General features: G+C 39.9%; 2 protein-coding genes across 2 annotated transcripts; one reads left to right on the top strand and one right to left on the bottom strand.

The window, feature by feature from the left end:
• Nucleotides 1-663: 663 nt before the first annotated feature.
• npm1a (nucleophosmin 1a) lies at nt 664-6,371 on the top strand. Its single transcript, XM_085797533.1, has 11 exons — nt 664-805; nt 2,039-2,118; nt 2,464-2,583; nt 2,690-2,783; nt 2,907-3,022; nt 3,108-3,181; nt 3,982-4,036; nt 4,115-4,195; nt 4,356-4,466; nt 4,579-4,653; nt 5,236-6,371. Exons 1-11 carry the CDS (start codon nt 757-759, stop codon nt 5,284-5,286), a joined length of 906 nt encoding a protein of 301 aa, XP_085653659.1. The 5' UTR covers nt 664-756; the 3' UTR covers nt 5,287-6,371.
• A 2,595-nt stretch (nt 6,372-8,966) lies between these two features.
• Nucleotides 8,967-13,133, bottom strand: LOC146974339 (claudin-7-B-like). Its single transcript, XM_085797531.1, has 4 exons — nt 12,626-13,133; nt 10,382-10,546; nt 10,195-10,279; nt 8,967-10,006 (listed from the first exon to the last, which is right to left on the bottom strand). The coding sequence occupies exons 1-4, from the start codon at nt 12,846-12,848 to the stop codon at nt 9,850-9,852; spliced, it is 630 nt and encodes a 209-aa protein (XP_085653657.1). The 5' UTR covers nt 12,849-13,133; the 3' UTR covers nt 8,967-9,849.
• Between the last annotated feature and the right edge of the window lie 863 nt (nt 13,134-13,996).

Below are 13,996 nucleotides of genomic sequence, written 5' to 3'. Positions count from 1 at the left end.
ACAGCTTCAAGTCACAACTTACGACTTTGTAGCGTTCCAGGCAACCCACTCGTGTTTTTCCGACCTGTTTTACCGGTGAAAGTCACTATAACGGCCACTCGTAACTTCCGACCGGTGAACCAGATCGAACTGGTACCACTTCACGGTCGGAAAAATACGAGTTTCCTTGAACGCACCATAACAGTCCTCGTCCCTACGTCGCCACATTCACGGCGTTCCTTGGCTGCACACACAGCCCTGCATGCCGTTCTCTCTCCTCATTGGATAAAAACTGTAGGATACGATAAATGTTTTCTCTTCGGCTCAGAGCAGAGCAGAGGGACTGAGAGACCCGTGTTTCAGTCCAAACATTGCTGTCGGAAGATATAACTATTTAAGACTTATATTAACACAAATATATCACTTACTTCTGCTTTAATAATTAGGGGCTGGTATGTAGGAGCCATGAATTGGGTTTTCTGTTAAGTTTAAGGGTTGTTTGTTTTGGTGTTTTTTATTTTGAGTATGATTTAGTTGATGTTATTATTTCAGAGCGTGGGTTGCCGTAGCCTACTTGTGGACTGTGCAGTGTAGGTCCTGACACCGCAGGCGGCGCTGTGACTCTTCGGCTCTCTATCCAGCGGAAGCAGAAGAAGAGAGGAGGCGGAGCGAGAGAGCCACGTTAGTTTGCGTTGTGGTGTGTGTAGTAGTAGTAGTTAGTCAGTCTTCCTTCCTCCGCAGACAAGCAGCAGGTTGTCAGCATATTAACCGGTAAAAATGAACGGCATGGACGAAGAAACAATGGCCCCGCAGACCTTCCTCTACGGTGAGACGACAGTGTGTTGTTTATGTGACTTGAGGCGGTAGAAAGCCCGTGTGCTCATGTTGCACCGCTGATAGCACAGACAGCTCATACCAGGACAGGAGAAACGGTGTCATTTAGCTGCTCCCGGTCTTTTAAAATGGCGGGCAACGCTGCTGATGACATATGACATTATTTATAGTGTCACACCTGGTGATATTAATAGCTGTAATAGTGTTTTCGGGGGTTTAGTGGGAGCTGGTGAGCAGCGCTGCTCCAGAGCGGACTGAACTGAACTGGCCACACACGTGTTTCACTTGCCAATATGGCGCCGCCCGCTATTTCTCCACAGTGTTGATATTTAAGCGTTTTCTCTCCACTAAACCATAAATATGCTTTGTGCTTTCAATGGCATTTCATTTTTTCTTAACTCGTGAACTCAGTCTAAGATTTAATTTAATGGGTTTGAGCTTGTCGGTAAAGAAACTATGTCAACGTGGGTGGAAACATGTGACCTAGTTCTGTGAATAAAGTTTCCTCTTAGCTCTGACTCTCACTCAGTTTTAATGATGGGAACCAGTCAAGAGCATCAGTGTGACTGCGTTAGCTAGCTGTACAGGATATATATCAGCAGGAGTTTATTGGGTTTCCACTGATCATGTGTCCATCACTCAGTTTAACTTAAACTAAAACTGATGATGCAGACAAAAGACAGACAGCTAAAAGGTATTCACACATGTAATATGTTGAAATAAGTCCCCAGCAGTTGGGCATTAGTGTATCACTTTGAACTGTCTCAGATGGGAATGGGATGTAAAAGATTTAGATGTATTTTGTGTACTTTAATGTTACTATGAAAGTAGCTAGTTATATGTTGTGTTCACTGGCCATTGAAACAGTAAACTATTTGTGTGTGTGAAGAAGTGTGTTGTTGAATGTTTCATTACTTATCAGGTAATATTTAGTAAAATGCTGTTAAATACATTTCTCCTAACTTGGGGGGGATTCCCTGTGCCAAGGCCATGTGGAAATTTTCATATCACTAGTCTTGATGGCTCCCTCGTGTGTTCACTGCAAATATTGCACTTACACTTTCCCCACAATGGAGTCACTTTCTCCCTTTTTTTGTTTCTTCTACGACTCAAGTCTAATCCCTCATGGATTAAAATATCCGTGTTCATATGTTTCAAGTCTGACATCTGCTGTTGCAACACTTTGTCTAAGTTGTTTGATTATGATTTAAAATCTTTCTAACAGGGTGTGTGCTGCAAGCTGGAAAGGAGGTGGTGTTCAACCCTGAGGACGATGACTTTGAGCATCAGCTAGATCTAAGGATGGTAAGGACACCGTCATCCAAGGGTGTTTAAGGGGATTTATGAGAAATGCTTTAACAAATATACACCTATTTGTAGAGCCACAAGCATTACATAGGCGTTAACAAAAGATGTACCCGGTACTATCCCCAGTGGAAAAGCAAAAAAAAACAAGCAGAGTCGAGCCACGTAGTGCTATTGGAAAAGGGCCATAAGTGTCCACACTCTGAATTGCACTCACTCCTACACAAAAAAGGGCCTCATTTTCTGTGAATAATTAATACACATGCATGTTACCTTGGTTACCAGATAATGAGACACAAATGGCCATACACAATATTCAGAGTGTTGTTCCCTTGCCCTCTCCAGGCCTGTGTGGACCCCGCCACGAAAGACGAACTTCACATGGTGGAGGTGGAAGGACAGGACACAGAGGGTCAGAAAATCAAGGCCGCTCTGGTTTCACTGAGGCCCTCTACGCTGCCAAGTGTAAGTAGACTGCTTAATGATATGCAGACACACTAAAAGCACCACAGCATGTTGAGAAAATTCAGACTCTTTGGATGTGATTCACTCATTTGAATTCTTGGTGCAGGTTTGTCTTGGCGGTTTCACAATCACACCCCCAGCAGTTTTCCGTCTGAAGGCTGGTGCCGGTCCCATCCATATCAGCGGACAACACCTCGTCAGTGAGTACTTGTTAGAAGAACATTGTGTTGCGAAATAATGTGTTTCAGTGAACATCCAGATCTTGTCGGACCGCTACACATCTGCTTTTTAGCTGAACTGACATTTTGTCATTTCTCTTTAAGTGATGGAGGCTGATCAGTCTTTTGATGAGGATGATGATGATGAGGAAGAAGAGGAGGAGGAGGACATCAAGACATCAAAGAAGAGGCCCGCATCCTCTCCCGCCGCCAAGTCTCAGGTTTGTTTTTAGCCCGTCAACAGTCTTGGTTTCAACATTTGTCAAAAGTGACACGACTTCAACCCACGTTTTCACCTCCTTCCAGAAAAAAATCAAAATGGAAATGGAGGATGACGAGGACGATGAGGATGACGAGGACGATGATGATGAAGATGACGAGTGAGTGTTGGGCTCGTGTTTCTCGTTTACATACACCAGGAGTCCAAAAGTTCAAAACTAAGATCAAAAACATTGTCACACTAAACCACTGATGTTTATAGAATGACATTTCTTCAAAGGAAATATTTTTTCAAAGGAAATATATGTTTTACATCTGTGTTTCTGAGGTCACTGCTGTTCACCTAGAGGACAGAAGTGATAATGGGCATCAGAACAAGTTGAAGGATAGATGCAGTTTTTCAGAGCCTGAAATAATAGTCAAGTGACCATATAAACACAGACATGGGGTTGGCTCACTACAGTGTTTATACTCCCATTGATGTCATGAAAGGATCCCATGCTGCACTCAACAGTTTGTCCGTATTAAGAATTGGATTGTACATATTTTCGCTCTTTGCTGTAACTTGTGCTGATAAGCCATTTGATTTCTCAATTGGCCCGTTTGGATAAATACGTTTTATACAAATTGAGGACTTTGGATTTTGACCTTTAAAATACTGAACAGGAGGAATGACAGCAGGTTTAGTGTTCATATGGGCTTGTGGTGATCTTAAGATGAACTTGAATATTGTGAACTGAAGAAATGTGTAATTGAACTGGTTTAAAAGGTATTACTTATCCTCTGAGGCTGTGTTTGACAGATGTCTTCAGTGCACCCTGCACTGAAATGAATTTTTCCTTTGCAGCCTTTTGTTACTCTGATTTTATCTTCATTTACTTGTACTGTATGTATCAACAGAAAATGTTTAATAATTTGGGATAACATTGGTTTGATGCATTTCTTTCTTTTCTTCTATCAGGGATGATGATGAGGAGGAGGACGAGGAGAGCGAGGAGGAAGAGACACCTGTTAAGGTATGAAGAGGTTTTACAGTTTCATTAGAACCACCTGAGTGATCAGTTTACTCACTAACAGCTGCATGTTGTTCTCAGGCCAAGCCAGCAACATCCAAACAGGCCACCCCTGCTCAGAATGGCAAGAGCGCTAAAGGCAACACTCCAGCCAAGAAGCAGGTAACTATTAGTCTGCTTTTTATCCTCTCTACCAAATGTTAGTAAAGGTTAGTATATCAACATGTTTAATCATCGTTTATGCCCTCTTGTTGTCTTCTGTTGTAAGTAATATTTCCAGCTATTCTCTCTTTGCTCACAACTAATCTGTGTTCTTTAACAGGAACAGACCCCTAAAGGAAAGGGTGCGAAGTCGCCTAAAATCCCAACAACCCCTAAAGTATCTCTAACAGTCCCTGAGCTTAAGGAGAAGATAATGGAGGCAGTGAAGAAGGTTTGTGTCCTTGGAGGTCATTTAAAAAAAGTTTCTCTGTGTTTTGTAAAAGTGAAATGTGACAAAGTGAAGTTAAATCTGCTCATTCATTATAATTGTCTCCTTTTCACAGGGAGTGTCATTACCTAAAGCTCAGCCAAAGTTTGAGAACCTCCTGAAGCACGGTTACAGAGTCGCAGATACAAAGGTATACTCTTGACTTTAAGTCGTGCTCTGGTATTTATCAGACACCATCGGTTGACAGATTATCTTGGAAAATGAATCAGGACACTTTATTTAATTTGACTGAAAGTTAAAAAGCAACAAACGTGTAACTTAAACATGTTTGGCACAGCTAAGCTGTTGCATATTTGAAGTTTGAAACTGACTACTTTGACTACTGAAAGCATTTGAAACTTAATTCATGGCTAGCTTGACCACCTGTGCATACTGTTTTTTCCCCCAAAAATTAATTCAATGATGCATGTCCTCCCAACTCAAGAATTTGTCCGATAGACAAACTTATGATTCTTGGCATTGGTATTTTTTAAAACTCCTTTCTTTTCTTTTTGGCCTAACTGTTTTCCCATTAGATTGTCATTGCAGGAGATTCTTTAGTATTTTAAGCTCATTTATTTGTCATTCATCAGTCTTACCACCAGGAGGCACCAAAGTCTGAAATCTTGATCATACACAGTGGAATAAAAATGAGTGCAAATTTGTTATTTTATTCTGCAACATATTTGGCTCATCAAGTTAACCTTTGATTTCATGTTTTTTTTCCCCTTAGGTTATTGCAGAGATGTGGAAGTGGAGACAGACGGTGACTGATGCTAAATAAGTCCAAATAACAGTAGTTTTTTTTTAAAAGAAGAATCTCTTTTTATGACTTGTTTGTATCCATTGCTCCTCCCAAACCCCCTGAAGCCAAACTCAGTGCCTCATAGTTATCATTAATACAAAGTGTAATTGGGCTCCACCTGCCCTCCTATATGAAGAGACTGGATAGGTCGTAATGTGGATGGTGACAGTGTGATGTGCTGTTGAATTGTCCTTCCACCTCCACCAAGCTCTTCGTTGGGACTGAGAAATAACATAATAAACCCGGAGAGAACCATCTTACAAATTTGCATCTTTGTAAATGTGTAAATAAAAATCTCACACACAAGACTAGTATCAAAGCAGCTCAAGAAACTTGATTTAAAATCAATTCATGAACACATCAGTTTAAAATGGTCACATAATTTTTTTCAATTTTGGAAAGTCAGATTTGTCGGCTGATGGGGAATCAGTCAGGTACCATCGTGAACACGGCAGAAAACTTTGCACTTTGAAGTATTTTGAATGTTTGAGCTATTGTGAGATTCATATTGTCTTATGGCAGGAAATATTTTTTAATTCTGTTTGAAACAGTCAGAATTCAAAATGTTCTTTCATGTATTTTACCGTCCGCAAATATGAAGCCTCAAGCCTCATTGACCTTTGAGAGCAGATTGAAACAAGTGCAGCACCTGACACATCTCATCTCTGTTGGCCTATGTGGAGATTGGTCTGTTAACCTGCTTAATGTTGCCATGACTACTGATAGCCAATAGGACTAAGGTTAAGTATTTGGCTCCGAGTGCCTGAATGCATGAAGAAATTTTGCAAATGAGTTGGTGAAACTTTCCAAAACCAGTTGTGGAGAATTCGGATGGATGTTTTACTCTTGTTGGGAGGAATACCCACCGGTCAATGTTTAATGAAGCCACATATTCTATGCACATTTGACCAGTTAAGATAGAAAATGTAAATGTTGGTGCATGGGGCATGTTAAAGCAGGAGATCATTCCATGTTAGCAAAAACAAGTGTGAGTTTGTATTTAAATATACTGTGGGTTTGGATGGACTGTCCCCTGTTAAATGAATAAAAACAAATGGTTTGCATCCAGTGTCATTGTTGTGCTTCTCTGCAATAAGAGTTATTGCTAGTTGTATTCATTTTGAAGATAAATGTTAATCAACCAATTTCCTAAATTAGATTTTCCTACAAGCACCAATCTAATTTGAAGAGAAGATAATGTGTGTCTGTATCTGAATCCAAAATGAGAACAATGTTTGTGCCATCTCTTTGGCTAATGTTTCCCAAATAGCTTTTTTTCTTCTTCTCAGATGCATGTGGGCATCACAATGTGTAATATTATTACCAAGGAGATGATTGGTAAAAAAGGAACATGTTACATTTTTATATGCCCAGTAATTTAAATTCAGCTGTCCATTTTGAACCTTGTGAACCATGATGTTGTTGAACTCTAGTGACGGAATCTGCTTGTTCAAAATGTTGAGCTCAACTTTAACTGTGAGGTGTGAAATCTTTTGTTTTTATTGCTCTTAGTAGTTGAACAGGTATTGCTAGATGTGTCATTGTTCAATCTTTGGTTGCATAAAGAAAGACGAGCTGTGGCGGCAGAGTAGGTCAGTAGGAATCCTGTTGACATTTCCTAAAAAGCATCTTGCTGTGATGTTGGATCATCAGTGTTTTGACCTGCTGTTAGCCAGTGGTAGTAATAGAATATCCCAGAAATAATGAAAACAAAACTAGTTCCTTCTTCATTTATAAAAATACAATAATTAAAAGTGCAATGTCTATGTGTGTTGCATCATGCGACGTTTGGACAAATATTTGACAGCTGTGCAGTCATGTGTCATCAGAGGCATCCTGTGCTTTGTTTTGCAGGGTTTCAGAGAGAATGGTGAGATGTGCACTCATGTTTTTTTAAGCAGGACCGTTGTGCAGGCTTTTTGTCAGTGTCAGCCTATTTGGACCATATCTCACTGAAATATGAGTCAGCACTGTGAGTCATGCTGTCTGAGAGACATGGCACAAACCCATTTGTTTTCCATAATACATTTGACAAAGACAGACATCATAAATGATGTGCTTTAAACAGCTTTGCAAAGATATAACCTCAAGACCTTCACCTAACACAAAACTACCACTATAGATAGACATATAAGGTCAGGGGGCAGGCATCACCAGCAAGGCGAATACATTCACACAAGAACATTTTATTCAAATATTGTATAAGTGTCGCATACAGGTGAAAAACATTTGAAATCAACCTACTTTAGAAGTCCAGAAAAGCAGATATTGTAGGCAACAATTCTGTCCCCTCACAATAAAGCTACATCTGCCCAGTAATTGACTACAGTTATGCATCATTTACAGTCAGGGTGACACAGTAGCTCAGAAAGGTGTGTGTGTGTGTGTGTGTGTGTGTGTGTGTGTGTGCGTGCAGCAATGGCCTAGATTTAGCGTGACAAACAGCCCTTCATATGTAATTAGTTCAGTGGTGTTGTGGTCAGTTGCAGTAACTGTTTTCCAATAAAGAGAAGTTTCAGTTTTAATGGGTAATCCATCTGCAAGAATGAGGGGGAACGAATAATTGACATGATGATCTATGATGCATACTGAATATAGTGACTCACACACTCTTGGTTAATCACATTCATTGGAAATGTAATTAACACACACAACAAAGTATGCACCTATACCAATTATTACATTATTTACATTTAGGAGGTCTTACTTTCCAAAAGATCTGTCTCCCAGAGTGTAGAGACACTTTTATATTTATTTTAGTTTATAGGACAGAGGCAGACTGGGGTCAGATGCCTCGGCCACTTAGGAGTGAAATCATTATCACTACTACTTTTATGATCTAGCCTGTGGGGAGGGAAGAATAATGATTAGAGAATGGCAGGCGGCGGCAGAATGAGAACAGAGGAGAGGCAGAACTGGAGCAAGACACCTCTGGGTCTAATAAATCACCAGAATCCTAACTTGAAGACACCTAATGACAAAGTGAGGGGAGATGAGATGCTAAAAAGACAGGAGGAATGAGCTGCGTTCAAAAACTCCACTGTGGTGAAATATTACCTGAAAGTTTTCCCCACATCACTTTGAATGCTTTTAAAAGCAATCTGAAACACATGATTTATAAAGTGCATTATATTCCTACATGCATGCAATTTATACTTCCTGTCCAACTAAAGGAAGTTACCTGTACACACCACAAGGGGGCAATAAAACCAAAGCAACTTTAATTTTGTTAGCCATTACACTGTAGCGCTGTGCACCCTTCCACCCAAAGGAAGATGGCTTCCAGCCAGAGAGAAGCGTGTCTCTGGTCATTTCAGATCCCTCTCCAGTGGGGAAACCGTTTGCAGCCACAGTGTGTCATGTCTGCTCATGAACATTTCTTACTTTGACGGAAATATGTTGATAATTACTTAATGTATCCAAATGTCTGCTTTTTGATAGTTTACTCTATATTACAGCTATTTTTCACAGTTTCAACTTTATTTTTTTTATTCCTTTAATATTAAATTTCAATTTGAATATTAAAATCAATGTCAATTTTTAAATTGTTTCATCTTTTTTCATTGCCCCTTTTATTTTGTTGAGCACTTGAGCTGTGGTTCCAAGTATAACTTTACATTTAACCCTCTTGTATTAAAGGACTTCCCAGAAACCAGAAATAGACGTACATTTTTTACTTTTATTTTATGTACAACACAAACTTTAAAATCACAATTTAAAATGTTTTTAAAAAGTGAAAATTTGATGAGTGTAGCAAAAGCTAATGCAACTAAAAAAAACAACAACAAATCATACGCCAAGCCCATTCACACAAACAGAAATCATCACAGAACAAGTTGACAGATAGCGCACAACATTTCTCATGCTGCAGGTTTGTCAGCATGAACTTTGGCAAACTGAGTTAATAGAGAAATCAATAAGTTTCACTCGGCACTTGATTAAAACAAAATTGACAAAACTGTAACTGAATAAAATTTGTCTGGTTCACATAAATACAAATATATGGAGATTACAATAAAATAAAAAAGGCCAACTAGGTGCCAGAAGATGAACTATTATGCATTTAGTCCACACTGTAATGAATGAATGATTTTAATTCAGTGCATTCAAACCATTTTCCACACTGTATATTCTAGGGATGAAGAAATGTAGCACTGAAGCACAGTGCGTGGTTGCATTCAGAAAAATATTTACTTCTACATACCAATTTGTATGCGGGTGTTTCAACTTAAGTTTAACTTAGTGCTTTACAGGTGCCAACTAAGTGGATAGTATTTTACATAGTATACAAATCAGTGTAAGCACTGACTGCAATAACGCAGGTGAGCGCTTTCATAGAAGTAAACAAACATTATTTGAAACTTGAATGCATTTGTTAAAATAATATTACAGTAACATCATAGGGCAGCCCTGGAGAAAATTAGGCATAAAAACAGGTGCTGAATGCCTCCTGGGATACATCTTCAACGTTTCGACCTCTGAGTTGGAATAGCAAAAAAGTCAAAGTTTTCCTTCAGCCTATAACACCGACCCATGTCCTGCTCACACGTATTCCTTGCTGCTGCTGGGGGGTCTGCTGTACATGGGATGCTTTGGTGCAGATTTGCCTCTTGGGCATGAAGCTGCCAGCATGCAACCTCCCACTACAGTCAGGAAAGCTCCAGCCCATGCGATGAAGATAGCAGACCCAAACTCATACCTAGAGAGGGGGATTCACAGTCAGTAAAAAGGGCAAACAAAACACACTATACATTCATCAACTTCAAATGATTGGATACATAACGGGCAGCAGGGAGAGCTTAGAGCCAGTAATCTGCTAAAGAAGTGCTCAGTGTTGGCTGACAATGCAAACCAAACCCACACACACTAGAACTTCTGCAAACTTACTTGGTGTTGACGGGGGTGAAAGGGTTGTAGAAGGCCTGGATGATGTCGTGAGCGTACCAGGAGCAGGCAACAATGGCACACAAAGCTGTAGGATAATAAAGAACATCAAAAATGTCAAAACTGATACAAACCTAACAGAAGTGAAAAATTCAAAAAAGACACACATTAATATAAAAAGTCATCTTACCCCCAATCAAGATGATGATGCCCCCAGTCATGGCGATGCGAGACTTTTTTGTTTTATCATCAGATCCGCAGTTGGTGCACTTCATTCCCATGGTGGCTGCACCCAGGCCTACCACACTTACAATGATGCTCACAATCATGAGGGCGCGGGTTGCCTGGAGGGCACCTGGATGAGGGGAGATGACAGGGTTAATCCATCGGTTATAGTTGGTGGACTACCGCAAGGGTGTGACAAGGAAAACTGGTTTTGTCAGAATCGAAACAAAAACTGTCACTAGCATGAATTTCAACAGTAACTTCTGATGTTGGCACAAGTTAAAAACATGACCCCAGTTGATTTTTATGTGCTTAAAAGTCACCATTGTGAAAAAGCAGTGTAAACAAACACTGCTTACGTAAAACAGAGTGGCTTCTGTCTCTTGTGTCTCATTGCAACTCCCTATAACAATGCACCACAGAAACTGGCTCTAACCGGAAGGTGAAAAAAAAAACTGTGGAGGAAGGGTTGGGGGAGTGGGTGTGTGAATTTGTATGCGTGCAAGTCAGAAACAGGTCTAACCAGGTTTCAGGTTTCATTAGAAGAAAGACACTCCCAATTTCAGGTACTCGCAGTCTGCTTCTCAGCAGGTGGACATTTCATAGGATGAAACTACAATCCAAAAAAAGCCAAAAGCCCTTCTCTACAATGTGAAGTTTAGTTGTCAAACTCTCTAGTTATGTTCCCAAAACTTTAGGTGCGTGTTACTTCATTTATTTCTGAAAAATGAGTTATTATTTGTGCTCCATATCTAACCACAACTTTAATCACACAATGTTTATCAAAGTTGGTTTGTGTTCATGTTTGAAGAGGCGATAAGACACATTGTTCTGTAGATATTCTATCAAATGTTTTGATAAGCCAAACATGAAAAAATGAAAATAAATGAGCTCATGCCATTTGGAAAATGGTGAGTTCATGAACCAACTCACTTCAGCAGGTAACTCTCAGCTGTAATTAGCAAATATGTTGAATCAAGAACACATGCGGTGGAACTTGCATACAGGACTACAGAGGCACTTTTTGCCCGAGGGCAGGCGACTAAGCAGTTAAACCTAAAAAATACAGTGAAGATTCAAACCGTCGTGCTACCATTGACCCACTTAGCCACTGTTTTATGATAGCAGATAGGGCAATAAGAGTTATAAACACTGTCAACACCCCAGTCTTTAAAAAATATCGTATGTTCCAGCTTCTTCATTTAACTTCTGATTTTCCTTTATGTTGCCACCAATGAATAAGCAGTGTTTTTCCACTAATTTCCGTTAACTACTGCCCCTGACGCACCCACACTACCACAGCAGGAAGTAAGGCCAAATGTAAAAGTTTAACCAGTTCATTATGTGCTGTCTACAGATATTTAGAAATAAGAAGTAAACTTAACACTTCATGTTACATAATTTCTGACATTTTGTGTTGAAAAATCAACATTTTCGTGGCTCAGACTGTGACAAAGGATGGTCCTCTGTTGATTTGATGGCCTACAGGCCAAAAGACAAAGCAACTGTTTGTGGGGCTGGTAGTTAACCATGTTGACTAAACAGTGACCCATACAGGTGTTTCACCTCCAACTACCTGTGCTATTCATGCTGGAGGAGGGGTAGCTACCCTGAACAATGGCTGCAGGGTAATCATTGCCTAAGTGTAAAAAGTAATGCACACATTCTCACTTATCAGGTGGAAAGAATTTTACAATTTTAACAAAATGTTCAGGACACTGATACTACAAGCGGTTTTGCTGAACAGTGGAGGTGAGGCCCGATACTGTGGCTTTAACCAAATAACTACATTCTGAGTGAATAAAAAGCTGGGTTAATAAGTGACAAAACCGGTTAGTCCAAGCCACAGGAATCTTGTAAGAGCTCAGAAGTCATGGTGAAGAATGGCCTGAAGAAAAAAACGTTACTTGCCTATGAACAGGTACAGTCAGTTTGTCACATTATGTCCTGTTACATATTAACCACAGGGTGTTTTTAACATAGGGTGGTCACTAAAGTTAGTTATATAAACATTAAATCCAGTTTAATCACAGAGGCAGCTTCAGTGTATAGAAGAACAAAAAACCACCCACCCCACCCTCCCCCCAGCGAATAGGCCTGCCCATCATATGAACAAAAATATTAAAATAAAAAAAACTAATCTTACAATGTGCCCTAAGTTGATCAAAATATTTTAAACGTTTTAAACCCAGCATCTGTGTCTACTTACTATTGAGCTGCAGGATTGAGTCGTAGACTTTGCACTGGATTTGGCCTGTGCTCTGGAAGGCACAGGACATCCACAGTCCTTCGTACATGGCCACCGCTGTGATGATGTTATCTCCGACATAAGCAGACATCTTCCACTGGGGCAAAATGGTGCCAATTATCAGTCCAATTACTCCCAGAAGCGCCAGGGCGAAGCCCAAAATCTGCAACCCGGAGTTTGCCATTTCCTTCACTTGTTGTGCCTCTTCTCGCTCTCTTCAACGACTTGACTTGGAATAAACACTGTCGACGTCCACTTGCTCGTCAGGTAACTTAGGCGGTACAAATCCCAAATTTACGCCTTTTAACAAACTTCTTTTTGCTCCTGAGAACGGAACTTCTTCAGATATGATCTGTTTTCTTACTCCTTTGGTTTAATTGAAACAACTTGCAGATAAATCGTGCCTCTTGGATTTATTAAGTTCTGTCAGTGGCTTCTTACGCACCTGTTCCTCAGCCGCACCTTGAATGAAGAGTAGAGAAGCGGCGACGCGCTTTTTTAGGCGGTTTCTGCTGCAGGTGGGCGGGGGCGCGCACGCAGTTTCGACTCATCAGTCGTAGCGGCAGAAGCACCTGAAGTTTCGTGATGTAAGTATTTCCGGAAACAGACCTTACGCCGCAGGGCACCATAGACTATGTAGTACACAGGTAGACAACAGTGAACCAAAACCATAACAAAGTCTGACTCAATCGTTGAAAGTCTGAAACGCCGAAACACACAACCCTGAGATATTTTTAGAATTTACATAATAGCCTATTGAGTTAGTTTGGTTCATTTCGATTTCGTTTGTCTTCTGTTTATAATGAATCTGAATGTTGCTACAGAAATATGAGATAAACTCCATACATTTTTAAATGTATGATAATGTTATTTCATATAGTATTTCCCTCCCAAAAAAAGGAAAAGGAAAGAAAAAAGAAACTCTTGATTGGCCGATGCTTAGTAAGCAAGAAAATAGAGGAATTATAACCCACAAAGATTTTTTTTTGTTTGTTCCTACATCCATTTGTTGTAGCTATGGCCTATATGTAGGCCATAGCTACAACATTCATGAGAAGAATAGGTTAGGATCCATCAACCATGATGATTAAACATGATTTCATCATTAAGGGTAGTTGTGTATTGAAATTGACCAAAATGGGAGGTTGGTAAACCACTGCAGCAGTGGCTGGAAGACATGAGACACTTAATGTTACCTGAAAGAAAATAAATGTTCATTCAGGGAAATGGGCTATTGTGTAGGCTATTTTATCATTTCTCCTTTAGATTCCTGTGGATCCTTACAACAATCCTTACTTTTTTCATCTTTCCAGTTTAATATTTTGTATGTTT

Source organism: Trachurus japonicus, chromosome 14, assembly GCF_045865225.1.
Source record: "Trachurus japonicus isolate A0001 chromosome 14, Traja_1.0".
Classification (NCBI taxonomy): Eukaryota; Metazoa; Chordata; class Actinopteri; order Carangiformes; family Carangidae; genus Trachurus; species Trachurus japonicus.
Note: the sequence above shows the minus strand (reverse complement) of the source record. Positions and strands in the feature narration are given on the sequence as shown.

What these genes read in the sequence shown, in the direction of transcription:
- npm1a (XM_085797533.1), top strand. Translation starts at nt 757, where the DNA reads ATGAACGGCATGGACGAAGAAACAATGGCCCCGCAGACCTTCCTCTAC. An exon ending in ATCAGCTAGATCTAAGGATG is followed by an intron (nt 2,119 to 2,463) that starts GTAAGGACACCG and finishes TGCCCTCTCCAG; the next exon opens with GCCTGTGTGGACCCCGCCAC. An exon ending in ACACTCCAGCCAAGAAGCAG is followed by an intron (nt 4,196 to 4,355) that starts GTAACTATTAGT and finishes GTTCTTTAACAG; the next exon opens with GAACAGACCCCTAAAGGAAA.
- LOC146974339 (XM_085797531.1), bottom strand. Translation starts at nt 12,848, where the DNA reads ATGGCAAACTCCGGGTTGCAGATTTTGGGCTTCGCCCTGGCGCTTCTG. An exon ending in CATCATCATCTTGATTGGGG is followed by an intron (nt 10,280 to 10,381) that starts GTAAGATGACTT and finishes ATTATCCTACAG; the next exon opens with CTTTGTGTGCCATTGTTGCC. An exon ending in TTCACCCCCGTCAACACCAA is followed by an intron (nt 10,007 to 10,194) that starts GTAAGTTTGCAG and finishes CCCCCTCTCTAG; the next exon opens with GTATGAGTTTGGGTCTGCTA.